The 17,099-nt window shown below is 40.9% G+C and overlaps 1 protein-coding gene and 1 pseudogene across 1 annotated transcript; one reads left to right on the top strand and one right to left on the bottom strand.

The window, feature by feature from the left end:
• LOC107975216 (uncharacterized) overlaps nucleotides 1-17,099 on the bottom strand; it is a 94,689-nt pseudogene that overhangs the window by 60,344 nt on the left and 17,246 nt on the right.
• LOC100610721 (small integral membrane protein 11) lies at nucleotides 11,264-11,520 on the top strand. Its single transcript, XM_003311374.6, has one exon. It carries the CDS (start codon nucleotides 11,265-11,267, stop codon nucleotides 11,439-11,441), a length of 177 nt encoding a protein of 58 aa, XP_003311422.1. The 5' UTR covers nucleotide 11,264; the 3' UTR covers nucleotides 11,442-11,520.

Genomic DNA, 17,099 nt, shown 5'->3' with positions numbered 1-17,099 from the left:
CCCCGCCCGGCCAGCCGCCCTGTCCGGGAGGTGGGGGGCGCCTCTGCCTGGCCGCCCCTACCGGGAAGTGAGGAGCCCCTCTGCCCGGCCAGCCGCCCCGTCCGGGAGGGAGGTGGGGGGGTCAGCCCCCCGCCGGGCCAGCCGCCCCGTCGGGGAAGTGAGGAGCCCCTCTGCCCGGCCAGCCGCCCTGTCCGGGAGGGAGGTGGGGGATCAGCCCCCCGCCCGGCCAGCCGCCCCGTCCGGGAGGGAGGTGGGGGGGGTCAGCCCCCCGCCCGGCCAGCCGCCCCGTCCGGGAGGTGAGGGGCGCTTCTGCCCGGCCGCCCCTACTGGGAAGTGAGGAGCTCCTCTGCCCGGCCACCACCCCATCTGGGAGGTGTACTCAACAGCTCATTGAGAACGGGCCATGAAGACAATGGCGGTTTTGTGGAATAGAAAGGGGGGAAAGGTGGGGAAAAGATTGAGAAATCGGATGGTTGCTGTGTCTGTGTAGAAGGAGGTAGACATGGGAGACTTTTCATTTTGTTCTGTACTAAGAAAAATTCTTCTGCCTTGGGATCCTGTTGATCTGTGACCTTACCCCCAACCCTGTGCTCTCTGAAACATGTGCTGTATCCACTCAGGGTTGAATGGATTAAGGGCGGTGCAAGATGTGCTTTGTTAAACAGATGCTTGAAGGCAGCATGTTCGTTAAGAGTCATCACCACTCCTTAATCTCAAGTACCCAGGGACACAAACACTGCGGAAGGCCGCAGGGTCCTCTGCCTAGGAAAACCAGAGAACTTTGTTCACTTGTTTATCTGCTGACCTTCCCTCCACTATTGTCCTGTGACCCTGCCAAATCCCCCTCTGCGAGAAACACCCAAGAATGATCAATAAAAAAGAAAAAAAAAAGAAGACTTATTCTAGAAAACTCCACTCTCCACATCCAATTGACTCCCAGTGAAAAATCTAGTGCCCTCAAACCAGATTTTTTTAACATAGCTAGCATAATAATTACATAATCATTCTCTGTTCCTATCAAATGGTCCTAATGGGTGTGAATATTGGAATTAGTCTGTATTAGTTCATTCTCACATTGCTATAAAGGGAGCCTCTAGATTTTTAGAATATCCATTTGTTTTCTGAACATCAACATTTCTCAGAAGAAAAATCTGAGAAAACATAGTAAAACACAGAGGAAATCTCAATACAGAATCACCATACTGAGAGAGAAACACTGTTCACTCTTGGATGATGTATTAGTTAGAGTTCTCCAGAGGGCCAGAACTAATAGGATATATGTATTTATGAAAGGGAGTTTACTAAGAATAATAGGCTCACAGTTCTACAAGCTTAAGAAACATGACCAGGAGTCCTCAGGAAACTTACGATCATGGCAGAAGGGGAAGGGGAGGCAAGTACATCTTACCATGGTGGAGCAGAAGAGAGAGCAAAAGGAGAAGCACCACACACTTTTAAACCATCAGATCACATGAGAATTCACTCAATGTTATGAGAACAACAAGGGAGAAATCCGCCCCTGTGATTCTATCACCTTCCACCAGGCCCCTCCTCCAATTTGACATGAGATTTGGGCAGGGACCCAAATTCAAACCATATCATTCTGCCCCAGACCCTCCCGAATCTCATGTCTTTCTGACATTGCAAAATACAATTATCCCTTCTCAATAGGCCCCCAGTTTTAACTCATTTCAGCATTTACTCACAAGTTCACAGTCCAAAGTCTCATCAGAGACAAAGTAAGTCCCTTCTGCCTATGAGCCTGTAAAATCAAAAACAAGTTAGTTACTTCAAATATACAATGGAGATACAGGAATTGGGTAAATGCTCCTGTTCCAAATGGGAGAAATTTGCCAAAACAAAGGGGTCGCAGGCCCCATGAAAGTCCAAAATCCTGCAGGCCAATCATTTAATCTTAAAGTTCCAAAATGATCTCCTTTGACACCATGTCTCACCTCCAGGGCATGCTGATGCAAGGGGTGGGCTCCCACGGCCTTGGGCAGCTCTGATCCTGTGGCTCTGCAGGGTACAGTCCTCCCAGCTGCTTTCACAGGCTGGGGTTGAGTTCTTGTAGCTTTTCCAGGCACATGGTGCAAGCTGTCAATGGATCTAACATTCTGGGGCCTGAAGGACAGTGCCCTCTTCTCGCAGCTCCACTAGGCAGTGCCCCAGTGGGGACTCTGTGTGGAGGCTCCAACTCCATATTTCCTCTCCACACTGCCCTAGTAGAGGTCCTCCCTGAGGGCCCCACCCCTGCAGCAGACTTCTGCCTGAATATCCAGGTGTTTCCATAAAACCTCTAAAATCTAGGTGGTGGCTTCCAAACCTCAACTCCTGCCTTCTGCGCAACCACAGGCCCAACACCACGTGGAAGCCACCAAGGCTTGAGGCTAGCACCTTCTGAAGCAATGGCCTGAGTTGTACCTTGACCCCTTTTCACCACAGCTGGAGCAGGAGCAGCTGACATGCAGGATGCCATGTCCCAAGGCTGCATAGAGCAGCTGGACCATGGGCCTGGCCCACAAAACCATTTTTTCCTACTAGCCTCAGGGTTTATGATAGGAGAGGCTGCCACTAAAGTTCTCCGGCATGCCCTGGAGACATTTTCCTCATTGTCTTGGTTATTAACATTGGCTTCTTTTTACATATGCAAATTTCTGTAGCCAGCTTAAATTTCTCCCCAGAAAATGGATTTTTCTTCTCTACCACATTGCCAGGCTGCAAATTTTCCAAACTTTTATGCTCTGCTTCCCTTTTAAATATAAGTTCCAGTTTCAGAAAATCTCTTTGATTATGCATATGGGCGTACACTTTTAGAAACAGCCAGGTCTCATCTTGAAAGCTGTGATGTTTAGAAATTTCTTCTGCCAGGTACCCCGAATCATCTATCTCAAGTATAAAGTTCCACAGTCTCTAGGGCAGGAGCAAAATGCCACCAGTGTCTTTGCTAAAGCATAGCAAGAGTAAACTCCAGTTCCGAGTAAGTTCCTCATCTCCATCTGAGACTATCTCAGTCAGAACTTCATTGTCCATATCACTGTCAGCATTTTGGTCAAAATCATGCAAACAAGTCCCTAGGAAGTTCCAAACTTTTCCTCATCTTTCTGCCTTCTTCTGAGCTGTCCATACTGTTCCAACCTCTGCCCGTTACTCAATCCCAAAGTTGCTTTCACATTTTCAGGTATCTTTATAGCAATGCCCCACTTTCCTGGTACCAATTTTCTGTATTAGTTAGTTTTCACAATGCTATAAAGAACTACATGAGACTGGGTAATTTATGAAGAAAATAGGTTTAATTGACTCACACTTCCACAGGCTTAACAGGAAGCATGACTGGGAGGCCTTGGGAAATGTACAATCATGGCAGAAGGTGAAGGGGAAGCAAGCATGTCTTACCATGGTGGAGCAGAAGAATGAAGGCGAAGTGCCACACACTTTTAAATCATCAAATCTCATGAGAATTCACTCACTATCAAGAGAACAGCAAGGGGAAAATCCTCCCCCATGATCCAATCACCTCCTACCAGGCTGTTCCTCCAATTCAACATGAGATTTGGGCAGGGTCACAAATCCAAACTTTATCAGGGCCTGTGAGGAGCCTTTTGCCCTGGCAACAAGATTGGTATAAAACTTTAATGTTGCGGCTGGGTGCAGTAGCTTATGCCTGTAATCCCAGCACTTTGGGAGGCTAAGGTGAGTAGATCACTTGAGGTCAGGAGTTTGAGACCAGCCTGGCCAACATGGTGAAACCCCATCTCTACTAAAAATACAAAAATTAGCTGGGAATGGTCGACCACATCTGTAGTCCAAGCTACTTGACAGTCTGAGGCGAGAGAATCACTTGAACCCAGGAAGTGGAGGTTGCAGTGAGCCAAGATCATGCACTGCACTCCAGCCTCGGTGACAGAGCAAGGCTCTGTCTCCATCTATGACAAAACCAAGGCCAACATAATACTGAATGGGGAAAAGTTGAAAGCATTCCCCCTGAGAATGGGAACAAGACAAGGATGCCCACTCTCACTACTCCTCTTCAACATAGTACTGGAAGTCTTAGCCAGAACAATCAGACAAGAGAAAGAAATAAAGGGCATCCAAATTGGTAAAGAGAAAGTCAAACTGTCAATTTTTACTGACAATATGATTGTTTACCTTGAAAACCCTAAGTGCTCCTCCAGAAATCTCCTAGAACTGCCAAAAGAATTCAGCAAAGTTTCCAGATAGAAGATTAATGTACACAAATCAGTAGTTCTCCTATACCCCAACAGCAACCAAGCGGACAATCAAATCAAGAATTCAACCCCTTTTACAATAGCTGTAAAAAAAGTAAAATACTTAAGAATATACCTAACAAAAGAGTTGAAAGACATCTACAAGAAAAACTACAAAATACTACTGAAAGAAATCATAGATGACACAAAAAATGGAAACACATCCCATACTTATGGATGGGTAGAATCAATATTGTGAAAATAACCAAACTGCCAAAAGCAATCTACAAAGTCAACACAATCCCCATCAAAATACCACCATCATTTTTCACAGAGTTAGAAAAAACAATTCTAAAATTCATATGGAACCAAAAAGGAGCCCGCACAGCCAAAGCAAGACTAAGCAAAAAGAACAAATCTGGAGGCATCACACTACCTGATTTCAAACTATACTATAAGGCCATCATCACCAAAACAGCATGGTACTGGGATAAAAATAGGCACATAGGCCAATGGAACAGAATAGAGAACCCAGAAATAAACCCAAATACTTACAGCCAACTGATCGTTGACAAAGCAAACAAAAACAAAGTGGGAAAGGACACCTATTTCAACAAACAGTGTTGGGATAATTGGCTAGCCACATGTGGGAGAATTAAACTGGATTCTCTTCTCTCACCTTATGCAAAAATCAACTCAAGATGGATTAAGGACTTAAGCCTAAGATCTGAAACTATAAAAGTTATAGAAGATAACATTGTAAAAACCCTTCTAGACATTGGCTTAGGCAAAGATTTCATGACCAAAAACTCAAAACCAATCACAATAAAAACAAAGATAAATAGCTGGGACCTAATTAAACTGAAGAGATTTTGCATGGCAGAAAAAACAGCAGAGTAAACAGACAACCCACAGAGTGGGAGAAAAACTTCACAACCTATATATCTGACAACAGACTAATATCCAGAATCTACAATGAACTCAAACAAATCAATAAGAAAAAAATAATCAATCCCATCAAAAAGTGGACTAAGGACATGAATAGACAATTCTCAAAAGAAGATATACAAATGGCCAACAAACATGAAAAAATGCTCAACATCACTAATGATTAAGGAAATACAAATCAAGACCACAATGCAGTACCACCATACTCCTGTAAGAATGACCATAATCAAAGAATTAAAAAATAGTAGATGTTGGCATGGAATGGCCATAATCAAAGAATTAAAAAACAGTAGATGTTGGCATGGATGCAATCAGGGAACACTTCTACACTGGTAGTGGGAACGTAAACTAGTACAGCTGCTATGGAAAATAGTGTGGAGATTCCTTAAAGAACTAAAAGTAGAACTACCATTTGATCCACTAATCCCACTACTGTGTATCTATCCAGAGGAAAAGAAATCATTATTTGAAAAAGATACTTGCACACACATGTTTATAGCAGCACCATTCACAAAAGCAAAATCGTGGAACCAACCCAAATGCCCATCAATCAGCAAGTGGATGAAGAAATGTGAAATATATATATACACACACACACACACACACACACACACACACACACAAATGGAATACTACTCAGCCATAAAAAGGAATGAACTAACAGCATTTGCAATGACCCGGATCAGATTAGAGACTTATTCTAAGTGAAGTAACTCAGGAATGGAAAACCAAACAACATATGTTCTCACTGATATGTGGGAGCTAAGCTATGAGGACGCAAAGGCATAAGAATGATGTAGTAGACTTTGGGGATTTGGGGGAAAGAGAGGGAGTGGGGGCAAGGGATAAAAGACAACAAATAGGGTGCAGCATATACTGCTTGGGTGATGGGTACATCAGGATCTCACAAATCTCCACTAAATAACTTATTCATGGAACCAAATACCACCTGTACCCCAATAACTTATGGAAAAATAAAATTAAAAAAAATTTTAATGTTGCTCCTAACAATTTTTATAAGTTTTTTTTGTCATAACCCTTTGACTCTTATTAAATTTTTCCAACCCCTGGGCTTTGTTAACTTCCTAGCACTGATATTTTTACATTAGCATATTCTATATATTCTGATACTGCCATAAAATAGCCTCCCAGTAGTTAACCCAGCTGGAAAGACAGAATTGCACAGGCTGTTATTAGAATAGAGCAGAGAATTTGAGGAGCACTGCATTGCCCTCTAAGGGGTGAGAATTCAAGACCAGGGGCTATGGCTTACAGAGACCTTAAAGAAAAACAATAGTCTTGCTTGACTATTCCAGGAATCCAGACACTAGAAACCAATATAAACCAGAGAGAAAAAAAAATGTAGGAGGACCTTTCTAAAAGGATACCAAACACACATCAGGGAATTGATCCAAGCCGTTATAAAGAACAAAGTGGAGTTCTCAAAAGTGAGAATAGAAGATTAGAGTTGAACAAGTAAAGTTAATTGGATCAATGGAATATCTGTGGCCTGAAGCCACCTTGTTAATTTTAAAGGGGCTTCACCCTAGGGAGCAGTTCTGGGCCTGACAAAATAGTGCTAAGCTTGAGGGTGTTTATAAATATCAGTAATCGGTCTGGATTGGCTTTGATTTTCCTGCTTCTCCTTTCGTTTATCTCTGTAGTTGAAATGTCTGCATTCCTTTATTCTCACTTAATTAAGAGGGATTAATTTGGTCATTTTACCAGGCCCAGTTTCATTTTAAACAGGCTTTGATCTAATGGGCTCAGTCTTGGATTAAAGTTGTTACAGAAGTGGAGTAAGGCACAGCACAGCAGAAATTAGAGACCAAGATGGCAGCCTAACAGAGAAACACAGCCAGGTAAACAGATGCGAAGCAGCCTAGAAAAAGAGATTGAAACAAAGGCCTAAGAAGTCGGAAAAACAATATTCAGTCCTCTTCATCATACTCATCCTAGCATCCAGAGTGGGAAGCCAGGGAGCTAGGTGAAAATGGAAGGTCAGTGGGACCATGGTAGAGAACACAGATTCAAGCAACAGATGCCAAAGAGCTCTCCAATAACCCAAGCATTGGAATCACTGAAAAATGTCTCAAACAGTGTTATCTGCCATCTGCCCAGAATGTTTTTACCCCCACAAATCCATAGGACTTACCCTCCCACTTCCTTCAGACCTTGACTAAATACGTCCTTCACAGCAAAGACTTCCCTGGTCATCCTATCTAAAATGTAAACACTTTCACACAAACACACAAACACTCCCTATTCTCTTTCCCAACTTTCTTTTCTTCTTAGTTCTCATCAGTATCTAACATACCTTATATTTCCCTTTATCCTTTGGTCTTGCCCATTAAAATGTAAATTCTATGACAGAGATTTTTGTCTGTTCATTGCTGTGTTTCCAACACCTAGAACAGTGTTAGACATATATTGTTAGTTGATACTTAATAAATATTTGTTAAATAAATGTTGAAGACTTTGTAAGCTAATCATGGCAATAACGTCTTAAAAATTATTAGAATTACCAGAACACAATTTATGCATTTTGACAAAAACTCTCCCTTTTGACCAAAACTTTAGTCAGTCTCTTTTGTGTCCTCTGACCATGCCTGATCTTGGGCTACCCTCTCTGTCCTTGTTGAATTCAGTTTGAGCAGGAATACTATTAAGTCAGTTTTTTATCTGACCACCCTCTATATCTTGTAATACAGGCCTGCCTCCAGCCATAATCCCTATCAAGTCAGTTTAGCCAAAAACCTCTTATCCTTGATGTTTCCTCTGAGTAATTTTCCAATCCCTGACCCCCCAACTCTGCTTCTTAGTTATGAAACTCCACCTGTGCTTGTTGAAGTCAGAGTTGAGTCAAATCTCTTCCCCTCACTGCAAGACCCCATTGGCATGTTCCCTACACCTATCTCCATGGCCCCCTTGAATAAAGTCCGCCTTGCCATCTCTGTTTTTTTTTTTTTTTAACAGAGTCTCACTCTGTCACCCAGGCTGGAGTACAGCGGCATGATCTCAGCTCATTGCAACCTCCACCTCTCAGGTTCAAGCGATTCTCATGCCTCAGCCTCCCAAGTATCTGGGACTGCAGGTGTGTGCCACCATCCTGGCTAATTTTTGTATTTTTTAGTAGAGACGGGGTTTCACCATGCTGGTCAGGCCAGTTGTGAACTCCTAACCTCAAGTGATCCACCCGCCTCAGCTTCCCAAAGTGCTGAGATTATAGGTGTGAGCCACTGCACCCAGCCCACCTTAACAATCTTTAACAAGTATCATAAATAATTTTTAGCACACCTTTTTGGGGGAAGAAAAGGAAGGGATAGTTCTGAAAATACTCATTTGATAGAGGGTATTATGAATCTTCGAATTTGAAAGAGACTTTGGAAATCAACCAGTTGGAAATTAATGCCAACTATCCTAATTATATCAATAGGAAACTGGTTAAATAAATTACAGTATATCCTTATAACCAAATACTATGTAGCTATTGAATTTAAAAATGAGGAAGCTATACACTGTTACCAAAAAAAAACTTGAGATATGCTATTAAGAGAAAACAGCAAAGTGCAGAAAAATATATATTATCTTAGTCAATTTGGGCTGCTATAACAGAATACCACAGATTGGGTGACTTCAATAATAAACACTTACTTCTCACAGCTCTGCAGGTGGAGAAGTACAAGAGGAAGGCTCCAGCAGATGCAGTGTCTAGTGAGAGCACTCGTCCTGTTTGCAGATGGCTCTTTCTCTCTCTCTCTCTCTCTCTCCCCCCCTCTCTCCCTCCCTCCCTCTCTCTCATCTTTCCACCAACCATGTGAAGATACAATGAGAAGATACCAAGGATAAGGGATTTTCCCTAAACTGACTGTCCAAACTGGATTCCACAAGGACCAAGAGGGAAGATCAAGGCTGGACCTAGTCAAGCAGAGGATCTGTAAGAAATAAATGTTTGTTGTTTAAAACACCCAGTCTATGGTATTCTGTTATAGCAACCCAAACTGACATAGATACCTCCCAATGGCCTCACCTACTAATACTATTATATAGGGGGTTAGGATTTCAACAAATGGATTTGGGGGAAGTCAAACATTTAGCTTATAATATACATATAAATATTACTTTTGTGTAAAATGGAGTGAAAACAAGCATGTGTATTTGTATGTGCTTGTAGAGGCATAAACAAACTTAAAAATATTTTCACACGTGGTGAAAATATAGATCTAAGTAAGGAAACTTTATTAAATATAGATCTAAACAAAGAAACTTTTGAGGATACATAAGAAACTAACAAGGAAGGGAGTAAAGTAGGAACTAGAGAAATGAGAGACAAACATAGAAAAAGACTTTGAATTTTATGATATTTTACTTTTTGATGTTTGAAACATGTGAACAAATTACCTTTTTCTAAAACATGTAAAGCCCTAACCTCTCTGTGGCATTCAAGACTACTTGCCCAACATCTCCACTGAGATTTCTAATAGGCTTCCCAAAGATGACATGTTCAAAACAGAATATTTGAGATCCCCCCTCAAAGCTGCTTCTCTCCTGGTCTTCTATAACACAGTAAACACCACTACCAACTACTTTGTTGCTCGAGTTCAAACTCTGAGAATTATCCTTAATCCCTCTTTCTCCTACCTCCATGAATTTTTAAGCAAATCCTTCTGTTTCTACCATCACGATAGAGCCCTAATATGTCCACTTCTTACCATCTCTACTATAATTGCTTCAGTTCCATTCACTGTCATCTCTAACTATTGCAATAATCTAAGAAGTGTTACTCAAAGTGAGACCCACAGACAAGAACTGTTTGTTTCTAGTCCATGACAACATAAGAAACTTGAAAATCAACTACTTTGCTAAGCACAATGTTTAGGTCAGCTGAAATTTATTTTCCTTTTCTTTTTCTTTTCTTTTCCCTTTTTTTCTTTTCTTTTTGAGACAGAGTCTCACTCTGTAGCCCAGGCTGGAGTGCAGTGGCATGATCTTGGCTCACTACAGCCTCTGCCTCCCAGGTTCCGGCAATTCTCCTGCCTCAGCCCCCCGGGTAGATTACATGCATGCACCACTACGCGGGGCTAATTTTTGTATTTTTAGTAGAGACATGGTTTCACCATGTTGGCCATGCTGGTCTTGAGCTCAGGACCTCAGGTGATCCTCCCGCATTGGCCTCCCAAAGTGCTAGGATTACAGGGGTGAGCCACCATGCCCAGCCTTTTCTTTTTTTTTTTTTTTTTTCTTTTTTTTTTTCTTTTAAACAGGATCTTGTTCTGTCACCCAGGCTGGAGTACAGTGGCATGATCATAGCTCACTGCAACCTTGAACTCCTGGACTCAAGCAATCATCCTCCCTCAGCCTCCCAAGTAACTAGAACTATAGGCAAGTGCCATGACACCTGGCTATTTTTCTAATTTTTTGTAGAGATGGGAACTTGCTATGTTGCCCAGGTTAGTCTTGAACTCCTGGCCTAAAGCAATCTTCCCATTTTGGTCTCCAAAGGTGCTTGGATTACAAGCATGAGCCACTGCACCCAGCCCAGCTAACATACTTTTTTCATAGCAAGCTTTCTTGATGAAACAAGGAATAAATCGTTTTGTATTCTGAGAAAGCTCTTTATCTCTTTGCAGACCAGCACTTTAAGTAGCACCATTACCGGTCTCACTGTTTCCATTCTCACTGATTTATACATATAACCATTCTTTATATGATAGTCAAAAAATATGTTTAAAATTAGTCACATCATGGCTGGTCATAAACTATGTTAACAGTTTTAGAACAGTAACAACACCAATATTTTCTCACAATTTGGATCATTTTACCTCTTTCATTATAAGTCATGGAGTGCAAAGCTTTTTAACAATGGGAGTTTTAATGACTCAGGAAGGAAAACTCATAGGAAAACTCTATCTGTCCATATTTACCATTGGATTTACATCCTCTTAAATATCACTTTTGGATGGTTTGTGTGCGGCCAGGCACAGGAGGCTCTGTCGTTGGGAGCAATGAGACCTTCCAGCTCCCTGGGGCTGACCTTCCCACCGCCTCTCATGTACTTGTCTGGTGGGGGTTTGTGTTGATCAGAAGTGAATTCATAGTTGGTCTACCATGAATTGGAAGGCTCTCGAACACGTGCACCTGCTGCTGTATATCTTGGCAGCAAAAACATTAATTCTCTGCCTGGCATTTGCTGGAGTGAAAATATACCAAAGAAAAAGGTTGGAAGCAAAACAACAAAAACTGGAGGCTGAAAGGAAGAAGCAATCAGAGAAAAAAGATAACTGAATATTCTGCAATGTAAATGTCAGCTTGAGTGGACTCCGGCTGAGAAGAAAGAGAAGAAATACTTAATTATTGAATAATGTGTCAGAGGATAAAGTCCCAACCTAGACATTTCACTTAAAATACTGTGAATTTATATGTGCTTTTAAAAGAACCAGTATTGGCTAGGCATGGTGGCTCACGCCTGTAATCCCAGCACTTTGGGAGGCTGAGGAGGGCAGATCGCTTGAGGTCGGGAGCTCGAGACCAGCTTGGCCAACATGGTGAAACCCCGTATCTACTAAAAATACAAAAATTAGCCGGTGTAGTGGTGCACGTCTGTAATCCCAGCTACTCAGGAGGCTGAGGCAGGAGAATTGCTTGAACCCAGGAGGTGGAGGTTGCAGTGAGCCTAGATCATGCCACTGGCCTGTTACTCCAGCCTGGGCAACAGAGCAAGACTCTGTCTCAAAAAACATTTTTTTAATTTAAATTTTAAAAAATAATAATAAAAGAATCAGTATTTTGTTTACTAAAATAAAATACCTTTGTAAAAAAAATATCAATTTTGTTTCTCTAATTAAGGTGCATGGTACTATGCTTCAGTGATTTGATTTGGGTCATGGACTTCATTCAAATTGTGTATCTTAATAATAATTTCAGTACTGACTCATTTAGAATGAAAATCTGCCACTACCAAATATTTCCTTGGTATATAATCCTTGTTCTGCTTGATGTTGAGTTAGCAGTTTTATAAAACAGTCAGTTTTTTAGAGTTCTTAGAAATCTTACCCAGTTCAGTGGCATAACATTAAGGTTATTCAAAAACTGTATTTATCAGAATTCTTTCCATCCTTACTTGTCATGAGTTTCCTTGAAGAAGAAGCAACTTTGGACTATAGTTGATTGCAAATGCTTTTAGAGAAGAATCAAAACCACTCTCTATGGATGACAAAGACTTAGGATGACCATGGTTAAAATATGATGAGTTCATTATAATCAGCAATTGGTCAGAAAATTTAGTTATTTCTGTGTCATACAACATTTCAACATAATAACCAATATTGTGATTGACAACATATCAGATTTCTAGGAATCCCATACGATTTTTAGAACATTCATATAAATAAGACACCCATAGATATAACTCAAAAAATCCAGTATCACTTATTATTTGACAATGCTTCCCCTATAACACAACACTTAATATAAGCCTAATTAATATCTTTACAAGATGAGAGACACATCCTTTGTAGCTTTTCATGGGCCCAACTGAAAAATCCCAAAGTTAATTTCAGGTAATTTTTTTTTTTTTTTTTTTTTTTTTTTTGAGACAGAGCCTTGCTTAGCCACCCAGGCTGGAGTTCAGTGACGCAATCTTGGCTCACTGCAACCACCATCTCCCAGGTTCAAGTGATTCTCCCGTCTCAGCCTCCTAAGTAGCTGGCATTACAGGCACCCGCCATCATGCTTGGCTAATTTTTGTATTTTAGTACAGATGAGGTACAGGTAAATTTTTTAAAAGACTTAAGAGTTTGCTCTTAAAAAGCTTGTCAAAATATCAAAGGTTTAAGACACCTGATAAAAATAGAATTACAGGTTGGTCAAGCACAGTGGCTCACGCCTATAACCCCAGCACTTTGGGAGGCCGAGGCGGGTGGATCATCTGAGGTCAGGAGTTCGAGACCAGCCTGGCCAACATGGTGAAACCCCGTCTCTACTAAAAATACAAAAAAATTAGCCAGGCATGGTGGTGGGCGTCTGTAATCCCAGCTACTTGGGAGGCTGAGGCAGGAGAATCGCTTGAACCCGGGAGGCAGAGGTTGCAGTGAGCCAAGATCACACTATTATACTCCAGCCTGGGCGACAAGAGCAAAACTCCATCTCAAAAAAAAAAAAAAAAATAGAATTACAGGTCACTGTGAAATAATAGTTACTCATTTAACCAGAGTGATAATGAAAAGACTTTAAAAGGCAAACACTCTGTAATCCCAGTGCCTTGGTGGGCTGAGGTGGGAGAATCCCTTGAGGCCAGGAGTTCAAGACCAGCCTAAGCAATATGGCAACATGCTGTCTCTAAGAAAAAAAAAAAGAAAAATTAGCCATGCACAGTGGCATACCCCTGTAGTCCTAAATACTTGGGAGGCAGGAGAATTGCTTGTGCCTAGGAGTTCAAGGCTGCACTTAACTATGATCACACCACTGTGCTCTAGCCTGGGCAACAGAGAAAGACCGTATCACTAAAAACAAACAAAACAACAAACCAGGGCAACATGGCAAAACCTCATCTCTACAAAAAAATTAAAAATTATCCAGGCATGGTGGCACACACCTGTAGTCTTAGCTAGATGGGAGGTTAAGGTGAAAAGATCACCTGAGCGCAGGAGGTTGAGGCTGCTAGTGAGCCATGATCATGCCACTGCAATCCAGCCTAGGTGACAGAGCAAGACTCTGTCTCAAAAAGAAAAGAAAAAGGCAAACATAGGGTTATATATTTCTTTTGAAAAATGCCTACTTGTAGAAAAACGTGAGCTCTTTAATAGAGAGGACTCAATTTTCTTAAGTAATCAAAGCCTTAATAAAGGCAACATAAAACACAGGAACTATTATGATAAAACACATACTTTTTTCCTAGACCAATTACCTGAAAGGTAAAGAAAAACCTTTCATTATTTGCCATTAAGAGCAGCTCAACACTCCAAGAAAAATCTTGTTTTAATAGAGAGAACCAAATTCTAGTTTTGTATCAATGTATACCTTTGAAATTAATGTTCAATTTAAGGAAAACTTAGAAAACTTCTCTTCTAACTTTAGCCAATGTGATCACACTTAAAATTTATTTTATAAGATTAACCTTCCACAAGCCTTCTACAGTCTTTTTTCTTTCTAGTTTTGAAACAGCCAGTCATTCTACTTTGGTACAAAAATTACCTTTTTTTCCCTTAACCAAAAACACATCATACTTTCATCACCTAAGGAGTTATTTTATTTTATTTTATTTTATTTTCTAATTCTTTTTCTTCTTTTTTTATTATACTTTTAGTTTTAGGGTACATGTGCACATTGTGCAGGTTAGTTACATATGTATACATGTGCCATGCTGGTGCGCTGCACCCATTAACTCGTCATCTAGCATTAGCTATATCTCCCAGTGCTGTCCCTCCCCCCTCCCCCCACCCCACCACAGTCCCCAGAGTGTGATATTCCCCTTCCTGTGTCCATGTGATCTCATTGTTCAATTCCCACCTATGAGTGAGAATATGCGGTGTTTGGTTTTTTGTTCTTGCGATAGTTTACTGAGAATGATGATTTCTAATTTCATCCATGTCCACCAGCTAACATCATAATGACAGGATCAAATTCACAAATAACAATAGGAGTTATTTTAATTGCCATATGTTAATTAGAAATTTTTCAATTTTGCTAACCTTTTGCAGCATTTTTTTTGGAGTCTCACTCTGTTGCCCAAGCTGGAGTACAGCGGCATGATCTCGGCTCACTACAACCTCCACCTCCCAGGTTCAAGTGATTCTCCTGCATCAGCTACCCGAGTAGCTGGGACTACAGGTGTTGGCCACCATGTCCAGCTAATTTTCATATTTTTAGTAGAGATGGGGTTTCACCATGTTGGCCAGGCTGGTCTTGAACTCCTGACCTCAAGGGATCCACCTACCTCGACCTCCCAAAGTGCTGGGGTTACAGACATGAGCCACTGCATCCAGCCTTGATTTTCTTTTTCTTATCCATACCACTGTCATCCTCTTCGTCTGAAGCCACATCTTCAATCTTGGGCTTTTCTTCATCATCTTTTTCTTTTTCTTTCTCACCTTTCTCTTCCTCAACCTCATCATTAGTGATTTACTTCTCTTATTCCTTTTCCAAATAAAAGGTAATAGAATAGCCTATGAACTTCAAGTCCTTCTTTACTATTTCTTTGACCCAACTCTCTTATAAGTACTCTGTCTGGTCTTCTTTAAGGCAGAGGATCACTTTGGTACCACTACCAATGAGCTCAACATGGTCAGCATATACAGTAAAGGAATACCTGGCAGAAGATTCCCAGGCGTACTGTTCATCATCATTGTGCTTTATGATCACAACCACTCTATCAGTCACCAGATAGGCAGAATAAAAGTAAACACCAAACTATTTGCCTAATCATGAAGATGTCTGCACCAGCCTGAAGAGCCTCCATAAATGCTTTATGACAGAACTTGTTAATAGTTCCCAAATTATTTGTGAGATCAGCCTTGGTCATGCCAATGCCTCATCATTGGTGATTTCCTTCTTTTGTTCAAAGTCAGGCTGTTTTCATGAGGGTTGGGGGGATGTCCATGTTCAGCTGTTTACCACTGTCCAACTTGAAGAATTCTGTCATACTCTCAGAAAATCTTGTCTAAGGTATCAGAAGCATTAGGATCAACTTTCAAAGGAAAATCTTACAGGAATAGAAGGCATTCTGCTCTGGGGAGTTTTCTGTTTTTTGCATAGGAATACCATAGCTTTACCAATGTACAGCTATTAAGGCCACAGTTCTAAATAAATAAATGAAACACACGATAAATTTCACAAAACTACAGTGAGGTCTTGTCAAGATAGCAGAGTCCAGTAGGTTCTTTGAGAAACAATTCCGTAGGCGTGGGAAGACTCACCTCCACCACAGATTTCTTAGATAAACTTAAATAAGCTATTTGCCTTTTCCATGCCTATTTTCCCATTTTTAATGGAAAAAAAAAACTATGCATTTTTCACTGTACAATATTAATCATCCCCATCAGCCTGCTTTTCCCCTTTAAATGTTGAAGGCTTCACAATCATCTTTGGAGAAAGGCACGGAACACAGACTATTCCTGTCATTCCATGTTCTTTTTCCTGAGCGTTGTTCTTAATTAATCTTGGCAAAATAAACGTCTAAATTGACTGAGACTTGGCTTAGATACTTCTTGGTTTACAAACTCGTGACCACAAAGGGACTATGATTAGAGGTGACCCTGACTTTTGACAAATCTCATATCAGTACTTGGTACCAGCTTGAGCTATCTTTATTGTTCAAATAAATAGGACAATTTGCTGAAGTCCAGGAGCACTCCCTCCAGAGAATCCCTGATCTCCCAAAATTTTGAGTCTAAAGTTCATTTTGCCATACAATTCCTTTTCTGGAGTTTTACTCACTTCCAACAAGGCAGGTGAGTTTTCTTGCTTCCATGAGGAGGGAAAGCAGGCAACTCTTATTTGGAGTTTCAGCTCACTTCTAACAGGGAAGACAAGTTTTAGTTTTTTCTTGCTTCTAGGATGGTAGAGAGTAGTCTTCAGCTTGAGCTCCATTCCTAGGTAAGTAGCTGAATTGGAGTTTTGTCTTGGGAATTCTCCTTAATGACTAAAATTTACGATTAACAAACAGCTGGTCTTAATTTCTTCTTACCATTAGAAAGCCCAGTAATTGTATAAATTGTGCAATTGTTTGTTTTGCTTAACTTTTTTGTTTTTTTTTTTTTGTTTCTGTTTTTGTTGTTTTTGTTGTTTTGATCTTTTCCCCTTTAGGTTTGATTAACTATACCTGACTTGGTCAAATCTGAAGGAAAGTTCCAAATTATGGGGAACAAGGCCTCAATTGTAGAGACATGGTTTCAGTATGCTGCCCAGGCTGACTCAAACTCCTGGGCTCAAGCAATCCACCCACTT

The sequence above is a fragment of the Pan troglodytes genome, chromosome 5 (genome assembly GCF_028858775.2).
Source record: "Pan troglodytes isolate AG18354 chromosome 5, NHGRI_mPanTro3-v2.0_pri, whole genome shotgun sequence".
Classification (NCBI taxonomy): Eukaryota; Metazoa; Chordata; class Mammalia; order Primates; family Hominidae; genus Pan; species Pan troglodytes.
This window is presented reverse-complemented; position numbering and strand designations above follow the sequence as displayed.

What these genes read in the sequence shown, in the direction of transcription:
- LOC100610721 (XM_003311374.6), top strand. Translation starts at nt 11,265, where the DNA reads ATGAATTGGAAGGCTCTCGAACACGTGCACCTGCTGCTGTATATCTTG.